The sequence below is a fragment of the Scheffersomyces amazonensis genome (genome assembly GCF_036850825.1).
Source record: "Scheffersomyces amazonensis strain UFMG-HMD-26.3 chromosome Unknown RJT21scaffold_2, whole genome shotgun sequence".
Lineage (NCBI taxonomy): Eukaryota > Fungi > Ascomycota > Pichiomycetes > Serinales > Debaryomycetaceae > Scheffersomyces > Scheffersomyces amazonensis.
This window is the reverse complement of record NW_027042742.1, coordinates 3,057,291-3,075,123: the sequence shown is the minus strand read 5'-3', so window position 1 is coordinate 3,075,123 and position 17,833 is coordinate 3,057,291. Positions and strand designations below refer to the sequence as shown.

Genomic DNA, 17,833 nt, shown 5'->3' with positions numbered 1-17,833 from the left:
GATGATTCATACTTCAAGTGGAGTCATAATAGATATCTATGCTGATAACAGTTATGAACAGATCAGTATGGACAGGTAGGAGATTTCTATCATCCTTGAATACTCTTAGACCCACCATTCGGGAATTGATAGCGAATCCACCAGCAGTTGAAAGTGAGATTAGTGCTGTTGGACATATTAAATCAATTCGTCAAGGTAAGAATGCTGGATTTATAGATGTTAGTGATGGATCTTCTGCTAATAATTTAGCAGTTGTAATTAAGAATCCTACAGAAGTACTTCAAAATTTAAATTTAAAAATTGGTCAAAGTATTAATGTTAAGGGTCAATGGGTAGAATCTCAAGGAACTCAACCTTATGAGTTAGTATTTAATCCGAATATTGAATCACATGAATTATCTATAATAGGTGATGTACCAGATACTTATCCTATTCAAAAAAAGAATACTACTATCCAAAATTTACGTCATTTACCAACAATAAGACATCGAACATCGACACTTGCATCTATATTGAGATTCCGTAGTTTTATGGAAACTAAATTCATAGAATTCTTTAATAGTCGTCAGTTCATAAAAGTATCACCTCCAATAGTAACTGCATCTGATTGTGAAGGAGCAGGAGAGCAATTTAGAATAGAATCTACCTCCAAATGGAAAAGTGCTCAAAAGGAACCAGAAGATTTCTTCTTTGGTAAAAATGCGTACTTAACAGTATCTACTCAACTTCACTTGGAAGTGCTTGCTTTAAGTTTGAATAGAGTATGGACGTTAACTCCATGTTTCCGAGCCGAAGTTTCCAATACTAATAGACATTTAAGTGAGTTTTGGATGTTAGAAGCCGAAATATGTAATGTTGATAGTCTTCGTCAAGTAACCAAATTTAGTGAAGATATGATTAGATATGTTACTCAAGCAGTAAAAGATTCAGCCACAGCAGAAGTTGGAAATGGTCAAGATTTGATTAGTTCCAGATTTGGGAAAGATGAAATTGATAAATTAAACCAAAGATGGGATAGTGTTCTTACCGAAAATGAATGGCCTACCATAAGTTATAGTGAAGCAATTGAAATTATAAATAGAGTAATGAATAAAGGTAGACTGAAAAATCGACTTCAATGGGGGGATTCTCTTCAAACTGTTCATGAAAAATGGTTAGCTAGTGAACATTTCAAATCACCAGTATTTATAACGGATTATCCAGCATCTCAGAAACCATTTTATATGCCCGAATCTCAAGACTTCAATCCTGATAAACCAACTGTTGCATGTTTTGATTTAATTTTCCCAGAAATAGGTGAATTGATTGGAGGATCATTAAGAGAACATTCTTATGATAAATTAATTCATAGAATGAAAGATCAAGGTATGAATCTTGAAGATATGGAATGGTTCATATCTACTAGACTTAATGGATCCATACCTCATGGAGGGTTTGGTATGGGATTTGAAAGATTAATATCATATCTTTCTGCTATGGAGAACGTTAAGGATGTGATACCCTTTCCTCGAGTATCTCAATCATGCTACTGTTAGACTTGTATGAATATATAATTCACATTTCCACTCTTGTACATAGTTAAGGTCTAATGAATTTTGCAATATTCTTACGTAATCGGAGCGGGCAGTTTTTTTTTTTCTCTCCCCTTCCTGGCCACCCACCGGCAGTGAAAAATGGCAAACGAAGAAGAGCTAGTACTGATTCAGATTGTTATTGCTTCAGTATAAACAAGGGAAGTTTTCCATATATAACTATAGAGTAAACAAGACACGATGGATCAATTAAACGTTAAAGAACAACAAGAATTTCAACAAATCGTTGAACAAAAGCAAATGAAGGATTTCATGAACTTATACTCTAACTTAGTTTCTAGATGTTTTGAAGATTGTGTTAATGACTTCACTTCTGCTAACTTAAGTAGTAAGGAAACCACATGTATTGCCAAGTGTTCAGAAAAGTTCTTAAAACACAGTGAACGTGTGGGTCAAAGATTCCAAGAGCAAAAGTATGTATTATAATTTATTGGTAGTCGTATAGACAAGACAAGACAAGACAAGACAAAAGAATACTAACAATTTTACCTTTCTAGTGCTTTATTGATGCAAAACTTACAAAAACGTTAAGTCGGTTGATTTACTAATGTGGTTTTATAGTATCTACGGTGATACATTCAAATGTAGCTGTTTCACATATATGACTACAGTTTTTACAAGTATTGAGTTATTGCCACCATTATTGATATGACTATAACTAACTCAACTCATTTTCCATGTGAATACAAACTTGCTGTTATTTTCTATATATGTAAATAGTTCAAATCCTACTCAATACAAGTGTTTATTTATTGTATAAGATTTTGTATGTATAGTAAAGATGAATGCTCATGCTCAGAGAAAATGTGGTGAAAAATGTAAATGGTAAATGTAAAATGTAAATAGCCCAAAGTGCAGTTAAGCTCCGCCAACTACTAAGTCAGTGGAACAACCATGTCAGAACCCACTACCATAAGTCAGGAATTATGTCTAGTACTACTTGCATCTACTATAAATAATACTCTAAAGAAGTATAGTGGAGAATTTAATAATTATAAGGCCACATTCAACCTTAATTCATTCATACTGGACTTTTATAAATTACTAGAAATATATCTTAAGAGATATTCTGAAGATACTTCTAACACTACTAATAAAGTTAGTAAAGATACTATTATTAGAATATTACGAGCAGGATATTTCCCGAAATTTGTTGAAGTCAGTAATGAAAATTTAATTATTGAAGCTGTACCTAATACGTACGAAACATTGTTGAAAAATATAGTAGCTACATCGACATTTAACTATTCTAAGCAATTAATTAGAGGAATAAATGAATTACTGACTAGATCTAAGAATATTGCAACAGCAAATAAAGTATCAGAGGATCAAGAAACTCTGAAAGCAAAAGAACTGGAAGTTTCAGAGGATAAAGATAAAGATAAAGATAAAGCCAATGTTATAGAAACCAAGTCTCAGACAGAAAATGTAAGTGAAGAATCTAAACAGGAAGAAGAAGAAGAAAATGACGATGGGTCTGCTCAAGTGGCTGATCAAACCAGTTCTGAAGAAGTTGGGCAAACAAGCAATGAACCTGAAGATGTTGAAATGGACGAAGATAAGCAAGAAGATGAACCTGAAACAGAAGTCAAAGAAGCAGACCAAAACGAAGAAAATATTGTGGAGGATAGTCAAGTAGATATTCTGGTCATAAGCCCAGAAAAAGAAGATGAATCGGAAAATACAGTATCACCTGTAGACACCAAGAATGGAGAAGCAGAAGAAGCAAAGGAAGAGGAAGAAGAAGAGCAAGTTATAGAGGCTGATAAAGATGAGGAGGAGGAAGAAGAGGAAGAAGAGAAAGAAGAAGATGAGGAGGAAGAAGAAGTAGATGAAGAAGAGGAAGAAAAAGAAGAAGCAGAAGAAGCAGAAGAAGCAGAAGAGGTCAAAGAACTTGAGCCAGTAGGTGAACAGACTGAATCAACCGAAGATGCAGAACCTGGAGAAAAAGTCAGTGAGGAAGAGCAAGTTGAAGAAGTCGAAAATAAAGATGAAGATTCCGAACAAGACAAGCAGGTCAGTGAAGAAGCTGTGAGTGAAGCAGAAAACCGATCTGAGACAGAATCACAAGAGCAAGCGAAATCATCAGTTGAAGAAAACAGCAAAGAAAATGACAATAAAGCAAATGCAAATGGACCTAAGGAGTCTGAAGAAGTACAAGAAGAGAAGGAAGATGTGGTTGAAGAAATCAAACAAGATGGTCGTAAAAGATCATATTCTCCAATAGCTGGATCAGCACAACATAAACGTTTTCAACATATTGCTGTTAATCTTATTAGTTCAATTCAAGCCCATCGATTCTCATCACCTTTCTTACAAGCCGTCAATAAGCGAGATGCGCCAGATTATTCTAATGTTATATATAAACCAAGAGATTTAAAGGGAATATTACGAGCTGCTAAACTGAAATCCGATCCTCCTGAATATATTCTGATTAAAGAATTAGAAAGAGATATAATGTTAATGTTTGCCAATTGTGTAATGTACAATAAATCAGATGAAGAATTAGTACGTCTTACTATAATTATGAAGAATGATGTTAGTGATATCTTTAAAATGTTTGAAGAAGCAGAGCTGGATATTAAGTAGATTTAATGTGGTGTAATGGTAATATAATAATATAATGTATATGTATATCTTAAGTATAAGTTGTAGTACTATAAGACGATGATGGCAAAAAGCGCAATAGGCGCAAAATATGTATGTCAGACTTTTTTTTTCCCGGCATTACCAACCGACTGAAAAATTTCCCCATCGAACCCATACCGCTAAGAAGTCAAGAAAGTATGCAAGCAATACTTTTGGTTAAGTAGAGTAAAGTAAAGAAAAGAATTTCTAAGTTAAGTCACGGTGTTTAAGGCAGTGTATTTACCATCTTATAGATCATTTAGAATGGTATCTACATTTGTTAAGCAAACTTCATTTGAAGTTGATTATGCTCCATCGAATATTACTAAATGGAAATCTCAAAGATCAGGTTTACAAATAACTTATATAAATCAACCTTCACCAATTGTTAATGGATATTTTGCTGTTGCAACTGAAATTGAGGATAATTCAGGAAGTCCTCATACTTTAGAACATTTAGTATTTATGGGTTCAAAAAAATATCCTTATAAAGGTTTATTAGATAATTTAGGTAATAGATTATATTCTTCAACTAATGCTTGGACTTCAGTTGATCAAACTGTATATACTTTAACAACTGCTGGTTGGGATGGTTTTAAAGCTTTATTACCTGTTTATTTAGATCATTTATTATTTCCAACATTAACTGATGAAGCATGTCTTACTGAAGTTTATCATATTGATGGAGAAGGAAAGGAAAAAGGGGTTGTATTTAGTGAAATGCAAGGAATTGAAAATCAATCTTGGTTTATTTCTTACTTAACGATGCAACAATTACTTTATTCACCTAAATCAGGTTATTCTTCAGAAACTGGAGGTTTAACTTCTGAATTAAGAAGTTTAACTAATGAAAAGATTAAACAATTTCATTCTTTAATGTATAGACCATCTAATTTATGTGTAATAATTACTGGTTCAGTAGATGAAGAAGAATTATTAAAAATTATGAATGAATTTGATTCTGAATTACCAACTATTGCTGAACAACCTCAAACTAGACCATTTATTGATTCACCTCATGATCCTCCTTTAGAAAATATTCATGTTACTGAAGTAAAATTTCCTGATAATGATGAATCAATGGGAGAATTATTAATATCTTGGATAGGTCCAGTTGCTGATGATTTAGTTGCAAATATGGGTCTTGATATGGTTGGAGCTTATTTAACCAATAGTCCTATTTCTTTATTAAATAAACATTTGGTTGAAATTGAAAATCCTTTAGCTACCGATATTGATTATACTACTGATGATTATTTACGTACAACTATTAATTTTACAGTTAGTGGAGTACCAACTGATAAACTCCATGTTGTAGATGAAAAGATTAAACAATTAATCTTAGATCAAACTAATCCTGATAATGTTGATGTTCAATATTTAAGACAAGTTATTAATCAACAACGATTAAAATATATTTCAAGTACAGAAAAATCTGCTTCAAGATTTTCAAATATTGCCATTCTTGATTTCATTTATGGAAATCCGGATGGATCTGATTTAAGTAAATGGAGTAAAGATTTACATGAATATGATATTTTATTGGAATGGACTGCTGATCAATGGGCAGAATTTATAAAGAAACAATTAGTTAATAATAAATCTGCTACAGTCATAGGTGTACCATCTTCTGAATTAAATAAATCTCTTAAGAAAGAAAAGAAATCCCTTTCAAAATCAATTAAAGATAAATATGGTAAAGATGGTTTATTAGAATTAGGAGAAAAATTAAAAAGAGCACAAGAAAAGAATGATACTCCAATTCCTGATAGTCTTTTAACTCATTTTGAAAAACCTGATCCTTCAAAAATTGCATTTATTGATACAAATTCTTATAAAGCTGGATATTTTGAAAATATTCTCCCTCCAAAGGCTAATAATTATGTTTCAAATGATACTATTAGTAAATTAATTGAACAAGATTTACCAAGTAATGATTTCCCATTATTTATTCATTTTGAAGATTTTAAATCTAAATTTACTACTATTAATTTAGTCCATGCTGCTTCAAGAGTTGAAAGTCGTCTTTTAAGTTATTTATCAATTATTGAAGAACTTTTTTCATTATCAATTCAATTACCAAATGGAAAATATATTCCTTATGATCAAGTTGTATCTGAATTAAATGATGATTTAATTGAATTTAATTTAGATAATGGATTTGAAAATCAATTTTTAGAATTAATTAGTGTTAAAGTTAAATTTGAAACAACTAAATATGTTAAAGCAATTGATTGGCTCTTGAATGTATCTAAATTTTCTAAATTTGAATCATCAAGAGTTAAAATTATAGTTGAAAAATTAATTAATTCTTTACCAGATAGAAAGAGAAATGGTGAACTTATGATGTATTCTTCACAATATCGAAATTTATTTAATGAACGTTCGGTTAGAAAAATGCATGATGCTATTCAATCAGAACAATTTTATCGAGACGTTTTAAATAAAATTAATGAAGGTAACTTTGAAATTATTGAGAATGATTTAAATCAATTACGTGATCAATTATTTCGATTAGATAATACTAAAGTATTTGTAATTGGTAACATTGAAGAATTAACAAAACCAGTATCTTCATGGACTAAATTTGTTGATACATACATTGAAGAAGAATCTAAGAATGGTGAATATAAATTTAATCCTGATTCTTTCTTAGATTTACCTCATTCATATCAATATCAATCTGAATTAGGTGAAAAATGTCAAAAATATGTTAATCTTGTTATTACTCCTGCTGCAGATTCAATTCATTTAATTTCTTCAACTCCAATTCCAACTGATTATTTAGCTGAAGATATATTTAAGATAGCTTTAGCTACTGAATTTTTAACGGCTGTTGAAGGTCCATTCTGGAGAGGAATTAGAGGTACAGGTTTAGCTTATGGTACAAATATTAGAAGAAGTATAGAAACTGGTTATTTGACATTTTGTATATATCGTGGAGCCGACGCCAAACAAGCTTGGACGACGGCAAAATCCATTGTTGACAAATTCACCAGTGGTGAAACTGTGATTGATAGTTTAAGTATAGAAAGTGCAATTGCTAGCATTGTTAATGAATTGGCAAATGGTGAATCCAATAGTTATGATGCTGCTTTCTGTAAAATAAGTGATAATTTATTTAAGAGAAGAGGTCCTAATTATGTTAAACATTTCCTTTCGAAGTTAAGTGGATTTGGAAAGGAAGATATCATTTATGCCTTAAACAAATACTTTAAACCTCTTTTCAGTTCCGATTCTTCTGTTGTATTTGCAAGTGTTCCATCTGGCAAAGTAGAAGAGTTGAGAAGTTTCTTTACTGAAGAAGGATATATTGTTAATACTGAAGAAATCGGAGGTGTCTCCTCAGTTGATAATAATGGAGAAGAAAAAGAACATGAAGATGATGATGATGATGAGGAGGACGATGAAGGAGAGTATGACTCTTTATCTGAAGAGGAAACAGGAAGTGAGTCAGAGTATTCTTCCGAGGATGATAATTAAAAAGTTATAGATCTTAAATAGCAATAATAGACGTAATAACATAATTATTAATTCATAAACAATGGATGCAAAAAAATTTGGTGTAAGAAAGGAATTGCTGGTGTGTATAATGATACCCGCGAGATTCGAACTCGCGCCTCCGAAGAGACCAGGACCTTACCCTGGCGCCTTAGACCAGCTCGGCCAGAGTACCCAATTCCTGCGGCGTAACCTTTTTAGTCATCTCATAGGATCTTTTTATCACGTGATTTTCACGTGAAAATCAGCATTTTATGGTCACGTGTAGTAGTCAATTTACATCAATTTTGGAAGTTTTTGATTTACACTATTTAATTTCCATTCGATTTGACCTGTAATCATTTGGATTGCTTATATAAATATTCAGCTTATCTCTTTAACCCTTTATTGTATGCGTAGCTGAAAGCAACTGAATAGTATCAAAAAAAGGTCAAAATGTACTTAGCCAGACAAGAACTTGATTTAAATTCATCATCAGTTAATAAGAAACAAATCAAAATAGTAACTCAAGACTTTAAATGACCTATCGTCTTTCTCTGGGTAATAGTTCCCCCCCTGAATACTAAGGTGGAAATAAAGATTAGAGCTGATTGGTATTCTATTTTTTTACTATCCGCACGGCGCAATTTTATTTTCTGATATAAATAATGAATAATTGCGCTTTATAAATTGAGTCATTAATTATAATTCCTTACAGTAATTTTCTATAAGAAAGGATGGCATTACTTCATATCCATTTTCATCCAAATTTCAGGTATATTCCTCATTTACAAATTGAGGGATATGATTCGTTAGAAGACGAGATTAATAAAGGTAACATTTATCGTGCTTATCGCAAGAAAGATGGTTCAGAGTTTTTGGCCTTTACAAACTGTTCAGTCTGCAGAGACAATAAGAAATGGTTTGCTTGGATTAGAACCCATGACTAAGAAGTTCTTCATTGCTCTTTACTTCATTGTGTTTTGAGGATAGAATTATCTATCCAAAGTTTATGAAAATGTTACAAAAATGAAAATAATTTGCAATCATAAGACAAAGACAAGCAACAAAAATGTTTTTTTAAATATCATTTCCAAGAATTATTTTCAATTGCCATAGTATGAGTATTATAGTTCTATCTCATTAGAAATAAACTTTATTTACTACGCATCGGAAAAGGTTTTGCCAATATATTTACCAAAAATCATTAAAAGTAAATAGAAGTGTAAATGTATTATATGTAGAATTTGTGTTTTAATAGAATAAATTATTTATTATTTAAGATAATTTAAGGGTTAAATTTCTTTATTAGTAACAATAATATTCAATTGGTGGTATATACACTATTTCTAGTACTGCCTTCTCATTATAGATATACTCGTTAATTTAATCCGAACTTCCAACAATAAGCATGTAACTTGGAGATTAGTCTGATTATATGTTTACCTCAATAATATTCGTGATTCAGTTATTATCTATAGCATTAATTGAACAATAATACTAAATATTCTACCCCAGTAATGACTTGATATAAACCTTCTTGCAAAAAAGAAAAACTGCCGATAGCGCCCTATCCCAATTAGGAAACCTCGGTAAATTCTATGCCCCACAAAACGGCTTGAAAATTCCGGCACAAAGTTCCGTATCATAAAACTGGTGATTTGAATTTTCACAAATTATTTCAAATATATACCACGAATAAGGAAGTAGCAATTTCAGTAATATGCTTAGTACGACATCCAGAGTATTGGGGAAAGTTCCTAAATTATCTACTATAAGTTCACGGTGGGTGCTGACGAAATTGAACGTTGTAAGTTATGACAATGAATCAATATCAATTAAATTTAAAAATGGTAAAGTAACCAAATTCAATAATGTTTTCATTAGAGATTCATGTCGTCATCCTGAATCTGTTGAACCATTTTCCAAGCAAAAGTTATTTACTACGGTAGAAATTGCTAAGAACTTGAAAATTGATAATGTTCCTTATACTAAAGTTAAAGAAAATTCTGAAGTTTTAGTAGTTGAATGGGATCAAAATGGTAAATCTCATACATCAGAAATTTCTGAACAATTTTTAACCCCTTATACTCAAATAGGAGGTCATAGAAAGGAAAAATTCTTTGATAAAGATGTACTTCTTTGGGATCGAGAATTACTTTTAAATAATTTAGATAATATTTGGACAGATTATTCATCATATATTAAAGAAGATAATGAACAATTTTATCATCTGGTACTGAATTTAAATAAATTTGGATTAACATTTATTAAGAATATTCCTCAAGTAGCTAATAGACTGGAAAAAATGACTGAAGAAAATCATTTAAGTTGGCCAATATCTAATTTAGCATCAAAATTTGGATATATTAAAAAGACATTTTATGGATCATTATTTGAAGTTAAGAATGAAAAGGAAAATGCTAAAAATATTGCAAATACTGATACATTTTTACCATTACATATGGATTTATTATATTATGAATCTCCACCAGGATTACAATTACTTCATTTTATTAAGAATTCAACTCTTGGAGGAGAGAATGTATTTTGTGATTCATTTTTAGCAGCTGAACATGTTAGAAATATTGATCCTGATGCTTATTATGCACTTACAAAAGTCCCAGTAACTTATTGGTATGATAATAATAATGAGTATTATTTTTATAAGAGACCAGTAATTATTGAAGATGAAGATTTAAAATTTCCCAATTCTAAGCGTCCTCATATATTAGCAGTAAATTATGCTCCACCATTTCAAGGACCATTTGAATATGGTGTATCCATTTCTGAAGGTCTGGATATTGAACAAGCCGATGATTTAGCTAAAAGTAAATTATTTAAAGATTTCTTAAGAGGTTTTACTATCTTTGAAGAATTCATTAATGATCCTCTTAATCATTTTGAAATTAAAATGCCTGAGAATACTTGTGTAATATTTCAAAATAGAAGAGTATTACATTCCCGAAAATCCTTTTCAGCTGCTAATGGAGGTGATAGATGGTTAATGGGTTGTTATATTGATGGAGATAGTTTCCGATCAAAATTACGAACTTTATCTAGAAAGTTTAAATAGTCAATAATCAAAAAGATGATATATTCATGATACATATTGTATGATAATTATTTATGGTACATATTAAAATTAACTAAGTAAATAAACAATAATAACGATATTAGATTATTATTATTATGATTATGATGATGATTATGATGATGATGATTAATAAGCTCCATAACCTCCATAAGCTCCAACCTGTGGACGACTATTTTGACTTATCGATTTTTGAGCTTCTGATTTATACATTTGTTTAAATCCATTACATAATCTAAGCATATTAGAATAAGGAAATCCCTTTAATGAATAACCTTCAACATCAGTTTTAACATGCCAAGTTATAACAGGAGAATTAGCATTAACTTTAAATAATAATAAGAAAGATCCCGGAGTTTTATGATCATAACAAAATACATAAGCACTATTTTTTGGATTAGCCTTGGTATAAGATTCTAACCATTCATTAACTTCACTTAAAGTACCTTCTCTAAATTTTGGATGACGAGTCATTTCTTCAACTTTTCTAGCTATGGCTTGAATATGTTGAACAATTAATTGATCTAAATCTTCATACTTTTTATTATCAACATAATAAGCTTTATATCTACCATGAGATGAATCTTTAACTAATAAATGTTGAAATAAATTATTAGCCACTTTCCAAGTAATTGTTAAATATTGTGAACCCTTTGATGATGGACGAATTACACAATCTCCAATTCTTTGTGGAGCTAAGAATTCTTCAGCTTGATGATAATTAAAATCATGATATAATTTATGAGTTATACCTCTTGATTTAGCTCTTAAAGCTCGTTCTTTAGCTCGTTCTTTCTTTAAATCTTCTGATTCAGCTTGGAAATCCCATTTCCCTTCTTCTTTTCTAAATTTCCCAGCTGATGCTCGTCTAAAATCTTCTTCTAATAAACTCATAGTTGCACTAAAACTATCATATAAAACTTCTAATACAACTGCTTGAATAATTTGTCCTTGATCAAGATTTAAATCTCGAGGAATTTTATTTTCTTCAATATTAGCTTGAATTAATGAAGTAGTTATAACTTTTGCCCATCTTATAGATGCAACTTGATCTCTTAAATTCTTTCCAACTTTAGTTACAGTAACTGGGACTAAAGCATTCTTACCAAAAGTTTGAGGAGTTTCACCTGTTAACATTTGAAATACTTCTAATTTTTCTAAAATATGGAATGCATGTCTTAATTCTTCATAATTATTAACAAGTTCTTCTTTAATCATTTGTAATGTGGCATATTTTCTTTTACCATATTTAGTTTCTAATTCTTGTCCATAAGCAATTAAATTTAATTCATCAACTTTATTAGCTCCTTCTTGCATTAATTGATAAATTATTCCTCCATTATTATCAATTTCTGGAATATCTTCTTCATCAATATCAAGAGCATCTGATGCCATTTTTTTAGCTAATTCATAATCTTCAGGATGAATTCTTGTAGCATCTAAAAGTTCAATGGCTGGATCTCTGGCAGCATTCAGACTTTCATCAAATGGGATATTTAAAAATGATGCACAATTAATAAATATATTAGCCGTAGATAATTCTGCTTCAATTAATTCACTTCTATTAGTTAAAGTAGATCCTAATTTAGTATTAATATTTCTAATTAATCCACTAGCTTTACGAGGTCCTAAACCAGAAATATATTGAACTAATTGTGCCACATGAGGATCTCTAACTGCTTCATTAATTTCTACTCCCACAGTATTTATAATATCAACAAAGGCAGATTCTAATACTTCTTTAACTAAATCCTTGGGAATTAATTTTTGATATTCATAAAATGTAAGTGATAATACATCATCACCCAATGAAACATATTCTAATAAAGGATTTTGAATATACCGAGCTAATCCAACACAATATTTAATTAATGAAGGTTTATCAGCAAATTCATGAGCTGCCTTTTCAGAATTTTGATATAATCTTGCTGTTTCATCTTGACCCCAAATTACATTAATTAATGGAGGATTAGATACATCAGGTAAATCTTCTACATTCACTGTAATTCTAAATTCTTCAACAAATGTTTCAATAACATCAAATAATCGTTTAGAATTAGCATTATAACCAGAAATAACAATAACATCAGGTTTACTATATTCTAAATTCTTATCAAAGAATTCCTTTAATTGTCCACAGAATAATTCATTATTTTCTCGATCTCTTGTAGGATTATTTTCTGATTTAAAATATTGATCAACTTTACCATTTTCCTTTAATAATACTCCTACAACAGCACTATCAAAATCACCCTTACCAAATGATAATGCTAATACATTTGGTTTAGTACCTTTATCAAATCCATATGGAGTAAATGGTGCTTGATCAATTTTACCTAAGAATCTTTTACGAACTTCTGATGCCACTAATCTTTCACATTCACGACGTAAATCTTCTTTAGCATTAGCTGATACCATTGCATTAAGTTTTTTAAATGCTAAACTAAGAGCATATTCTCGTTCTGTATTCCATAAATCAGAAATTTCTGAAGTTCCATCGGATTTTAAACAATTAAAAATTGATTGAAACCAATTATCATAATCTTTAGTATCGACTTGAATTACAAGTAATCCAGCGGCTTCAGCTTCAAGCATTCTTAATAATATATCTGGTTGATTTACCAAATCAGCTGGTGAACGATTGATAGCATATTTAATATCAGCATATGAACTATGTCTATCAATAGTAATTTTCCCCTTATCAGTTACTGCCACATTAATTGTTGCAAATGATTTATAAGTTTGTCGAACTTCTTGTCTAATCTTTGGATTATGAAAGATTTCTTCAGCAAAGGTTCTACATACGGCATCACGAGCAGTTGTACTATCTTTAAAAAGTGCATCATCATCTTGACAAATAGTTTCAACTAAAACTCCAGGAGCATCTTGAGCATCATCAGTGGCATGAATTCTATATTGAACTAAGAAATGTTTAGAACTTTGATCTTGAACATTTTCACCAAATTCTTTAGCAGAAATTCCAAAGGCTTTAACTGCATCATATAATACATTTGATTTAATTCTTTCAAATAATGAATATTTAGAATGTTTTTTAGTAGTACGAGATTGAATTGTACCATCAGGTAAAGTTTCTTGATTTCTTGAAAGTTCACGAACTTCTCGTGAATAAGTAAATTGAATATAATCAAATATATCTTGAACTCCTACCATTGTTTCAAGAGATTTCATATCTCTAACTAAATCATCATCTAAATTTAATTCTTCAATTAATTTTTCAATATTTAATCTCTTTTCATAAAGTGAATGATATTCAACATCAAGATGAATAATTCTCCATAAATCATCTTCAAATAATAATTTATGAACTCTAGTTTCAACTTTTCCATCTAAAGTTTCAATTTGTTGAGAATATAATAAAAAATCTCGACGATGAGACCATATAAATGGTACTTCATAATTATTCTTTGAAATAAATTCAACTACATTTCCAACAGCTTCTTTAAATGGTTGTTCTAATGGACCAGAGAATTCCGTCAGCTTTTCACTAAATAAAATATTAGCTACCCAAACTTTTTCACGATCTAATTCTTCACCTTCTAAATTAATATAATTTAAATTAGCTCGATATTTTTGAAATCTTTCTGGTATATCAATAATTCGAATTAAATTATCTTCTTCAGTTAACATTCTTTCCTTTAATTCTGAATGTTCAAATACTTCATCTAATGATGTTGGTTCCATGGCTTCACCAGTTCTTTCATCATCATCTTCTTGAGCTGCTAATGCCCAATCATATTCTGATCCATTACCAAATACTTCAAATAATTGTTGTAAACTTTCTCGATCTACACTAGATAATTTAGATGTATCAATTCTTGGTCTTGAAACTCTTGCTCTATCTCTTTGAGATTGTCTTTCTCGTCTTGATTGTTCATCATCTGAAAGTTCATCTTCTTCAATGAAATCTTCAAATTCATCAAGAATATTATTTTGACGACGATCTTCAATTTCTCCTTCTTCTTCTTCTTCTCTACCTTCTTCATCAGAAAATATATCTCTTAAACCTCCAGTTCGCCTTGAACTAATTTCATTATCTGGTTCAACTGATTCTTCTTGTTCTTGTTCTTCATCTTCAACTGCAGCTCTCTTTAATCGTTTAAATTGTCCAGGAACAGCTGCTCTTGGTTTAGCTCCTGAATTTTCCAATAATAATTCTAAATCATCTTCATCTAATGCATCATCATCAGCTCTAACTCTATCTCTCTTTCTTTTCTTATGTTTCTTCTTTCTTTTAGTTTGAATTTCATCATCTTCATCATCATCAACAATGAATCCTTCTCTAACTTTTTGTATGGCTTCTTCATCATCATCATCTTCTTCTTCCGAAGAATCTAAAACATCATCTCCATCTTCAGAACTATTATCATTTTCATTATCTGATACATCGTCTCGAATCTCTCGTTCTTCTTCTTCTCGTGCCATAGTAAATCAAGCAAAATAATTACAATATCCAATCAAAAGAAATCCCAACCGGTTTGTAACTGTTGAGCCGTATACACAAGGAAGAAATGCCTAAACGGGATTGGTCAGCACTGAGGTTAATATGCTTTGAATACGTTAATTAATGGATTCTGTCGGTGTACAATTTCTTTGATATTTTTCACCAGCCAGAGACATACGTCCGGGTAAATCACATTAAAAAAAGAATTTGCCTATACTGAGTCACGTGAATTCTACTATAACTGAGTATAGCTACTACTATATATAACTATTTACAGAGGATTTACTATGTTTATATATATCTATGTCTGTATATGTGTATGTATATGTATATGATATTACTTGCTTGACAATTGCCCATATTGTCGATCAAGTTTCTTATTAAACTCTTTATTCTTATCATTGATGTAACTTGAGGCTCCATCATCACGTTTGTTTCGCCTTTTAGATTGTCTACGATCATTCTCTTCTTCTATATGATTTACTAATGTTTCCACTGCATGTTTAGATGGTTTATGTTGAAGCTGTCGTATAGGATCTGTATTTGATATAGTCTTAACTTCCTTTTGAATTTTATAATCTTCTTTATCAACTTGTAGTGTTTGTATTTCTTTATTGTATGTACTTTCTGCTAAAGTATTCATATTAGCATATCCATGTTGACGTTGATTCTTCTTTAACTGTTTCTGTTTTTTATCCCATTGTTGAGATTCTTCAATAGTATACTCTAATATTCGTTTCCGATTATCAGTTGGTTCATCTTTAGGTTTATAATCGGTAGGATCTTTTGGTGTCTCACTCTGTTGAACACTTACTCTCTTCTTATTCCTGAAATCTTCTACGAGATCCTTCTTTGACTGAGCTAATAATTCTTGTTTCTTATTTTTTAATTGTTGGAGCTTAGATAGCCTGTCCTTCGCGGTAATTCCCGTCATCGTAACGTAAATTACTTATCCTTCTAGAGATGCCATTTGCTCTTGTACTAATTATTTTTCTTCTACACTCACTCACTCACTAACTGACTAACTAACTAACTAAGCCGCTAATTACTACTGTAACACCGATAAGGGATCATTACCGAGATTGCACCTCTAATTTCAATCTACAGGCCAATTAGATCTTTCTCTACATCCTAGAACGTGCCCCTGACAAATATGAAGGAGCCATAATTTTATTGTAGTACGTATACTTCCACAGAAATTTTAAAATTATTACCCCAAAAATTGCCAGGTCGATCCGAATCTCGGTATATAGTCACTCCCCGGATTATTTATAGTTTGCGGTTACTTATTCGTAATATGGCCATATAATTTGTTAATTGATTTTATATTTAATATATATATATAAGTATTACTCTCTGTTTGTATCTATACTTAATTAAACGTTTCTATTTACTAATTAAAACATTTCAATGCCTTCTAAAGAACAAAAGATTCTTGATTACTTATTTAAATTGCCTAATAAGGAACAAATAAGGGGTAACCCTGAAAAAGTATTAGAAGCAATAGATGAATTTATTAGAAAGAATACTCATTATATGAATGTGGGACCTAAGAAGGGAAAGATTGCCATTGATGAAATTAGGAAAATTAAACCCAAACTCATGATTGAGCTTGGTTGTTATTTTGGTTATTCAGCTGTCTTATTTGCAAAGGAATTACCTGAAAACGATCCTAATGCTAAATATTTCAGTTTTGAATTAAATCCAGATTTTGCTAATATCGCCCGACAATTTGTTGACTTTGCTGGTTTACTGCATAAAGTTGAAATTATTGTAGGACCAGCTGCTAAATCATTAGTTAATTTTGAAGCCTCTATTTTAAAAAAGGATCTTCGTTATACTGCAGTAGACTTTGCGTTTATTGATCATTGGAAAGATCGTTATGTTCCTGACTTAAGAGTCTTGGAAAGTTTAAATTTGCTTGCTCCTGGAACTCTTATAATTGCTGATAATATTTACAGACCAGGAGCTCCTGATTATTTAAAGTATGTAACATCATCACCTGAAGAGAGAAGAGAATTTCATTACAAAGTTCCTAATGATAATGGTAAGGAATTCTTGGGTAGATGGAATATTTTATATGATACAAAGACTGTTCGTGTGGATGATGAAGTTGGTTCAGGCTATGATGAATTGGCCATCACTAAGGTTGTTGATTATCTTGATGGTTGATAAAGCTTTTAATAGTTATATAGTTACTACAGTTATTGAAGTAGTTCAGTTGATATGTATATGTGCAATATACTTTACAAGTTTATTTTATAATAATAAAATTCTTTAGTAGGTTCTTTTATAGCCTCTTATATTTTTAAAATAGTGAATGACTTTGTAGTTTATTAAGGTGCAATAGATATGGTCATGGATACATAAATTCTATGGACATTGTACGAATTTGAGAAAGTAAGTCAAGGCAAGTTTGAGTTGATAGATTTAATTCTACTGTATAAACAATGGTTTCTTTCTATATCAATTCCAAGTACAAGAGATGGTCTACAATGATAGAGAGTTGGTACTTCTTAAGTGGGTGCAAAAATGTCACAGTGCGTGTCGCATAATTAGAGAATTATCTATTGATTC

General features: G+C 30.7%; 8 protein-coding genes and 1 non-coding gene across 9 annotated transcripts; 6 read left to right on the top strand and 3 right to left on the bottom strand. All coding sequences in view use genetic code 12, as the record gives it.

Moving 5' to 3' along the window:
* Window positions 1-25: 25 nt before the first annotated feature.
* On the top strand, window positions 26-1,638 carry RJT21DRAFT_28402 (asparagine--tRNA ligase). Its single transcript, XM_064884030.1, has one exon. The coding sequence runs from the start codon at window positions 39-41 to the stop codon at window positions 1,533-1,535; it is 1,497 nt and encodes a 498-aa protein (XP_064740312.1). The 5' UTR covers window positions 26-38; the 3' UTR covers window positions 1,536-1,638.
* Window position 1,639: 1 nt separating this feature from the next.
* On the top strand, window positions 1,640-2,419 carry TIM9 (protein transporter). Its single transcript, XM_064884032.1, has 2 exons — window positions 1,640-2,005; window positions 2,090-2,419. Exons 1-2 carry the CDS (start codon window positions 1,773-1,775, stop codon window positions 2,121-2,123), a joined length of 267 nt encoding a protein of 88 aa, XP_064740311.1. The 5' UTR covers window positions 1,640-1,772; the 3' UTR covers window positions 2,124-2,419.
* Window position 2,420: 1 nt separating this feature from the next.
* On the top strand, window positions 2,421-4,221 carry RJT21DRAFT_28404 (uncharacterized protein). The gene has a single exon (XM_064884031.1). It carries the CDS (start codon window positions 2,487-2,489, stop codon window positions 4,179-4,181), a length of 1,695 nt encoding a protein of 564 aa, XP_064740310.1. The 5' UTR covers window positions 2,421-2,486; the 3' UTR covers window positions 4,182-4,221.
* A 148-nt stretch (window positions 4,222-4,369) lies between these two features.
* Window positions 4,370-7,913, top strand: RJT21DRAFT_134971 (uncharacterized protein; the record flags this gene model as incomplete). Its single annotated transcript, XM_064883242.1, has 2 exons — window positions 4,370-7,668; window positions 7,849-7,913. Exons 1-2 carry the CDS (start codon window positions 4,485-4,487, stop codon window positions 7,911-7,913), a joined length of 3,249 nt encoding a protein of 1,082 aa, XP_064740309.1. The 5' UTR covers window positions 4,370-4,484.
* On the bottom strand, window positions 7,814-7,896 carry RJT21DRAFT_t53. The gene has a single exon. It is a non-coding gene; the product is annotated as a tRNA-Leu (tRNA).
* Window positions 7,914-9,036: 1,123 nt separating the features above from the next.
* Window positions 9,037-10,849, top strand: RJT21DRAFT_28385 (uncharacterized protein). Its single transcript, XM_064884028.1, has one exon. It carries the CDS (start codon window positions 9,424-9,426, stop codon window positions 10,774-10,776), a length of 1,353 nt encoding a protein of 450 aa, XP_064740308.1. The 5' UTR covers window positions 9,037-9,423; the 3' UTR covers window positions 10,777-10,849.
* Window positions 10,824-15,383, bottom strand: SPT6 (chromatin-remodeling histone chaperone). Its single transcript, XM_064884029.1, has one exon. It carries the CDS (start codon window positions 15,235-15,237, stop codon window positions 10,924-10,926), a length of 4,314 nt encoding a protein of 1,437 aa, XP_064740307.1. The 5' UTR covers window positions 15,238-15,383; the 3' UTR covers window positions 10,824-10,923.
* An 82-nt stretch (window positions 15,384-15,465) lies between these two features.
* RJT21DRAFT_119729 (uncharacterized protein) lies at window positions 15,466-16,578 on the bottom strand. Its single transcript, XM_064881510.1, has one exon. The coding sequence runs from the start codon at window positions 16,188-16,190 to the stop codon at window positions 15,594-15,596; it is 597 nt and encodes a 198-aa protein (XP_064740306.1). The 5' UTR covers window positions 16,191-16,578; the 3' UTR covers window positions 15,466-15,593.
* RJT21DRAFT_119728 (uncharacterized protein) lies at window positions 16,579-17,521 on the top strand. Its single transcript, XM_064881509.1, has one exon. It carries the CDS (start codon window positions 16,667-16,669, stop codon window positions 17,426-17,428), a length of 762 nt encoding a protein of 253 aa, XP_064740305.1. The 5' UTR covers window positions 16,579-16,666; the 3' UTR covers window positions 17,429-17,521.
* The last annotated feature ends 312 nt before the right edge of the window (window positions 17,522-17,833 follow it).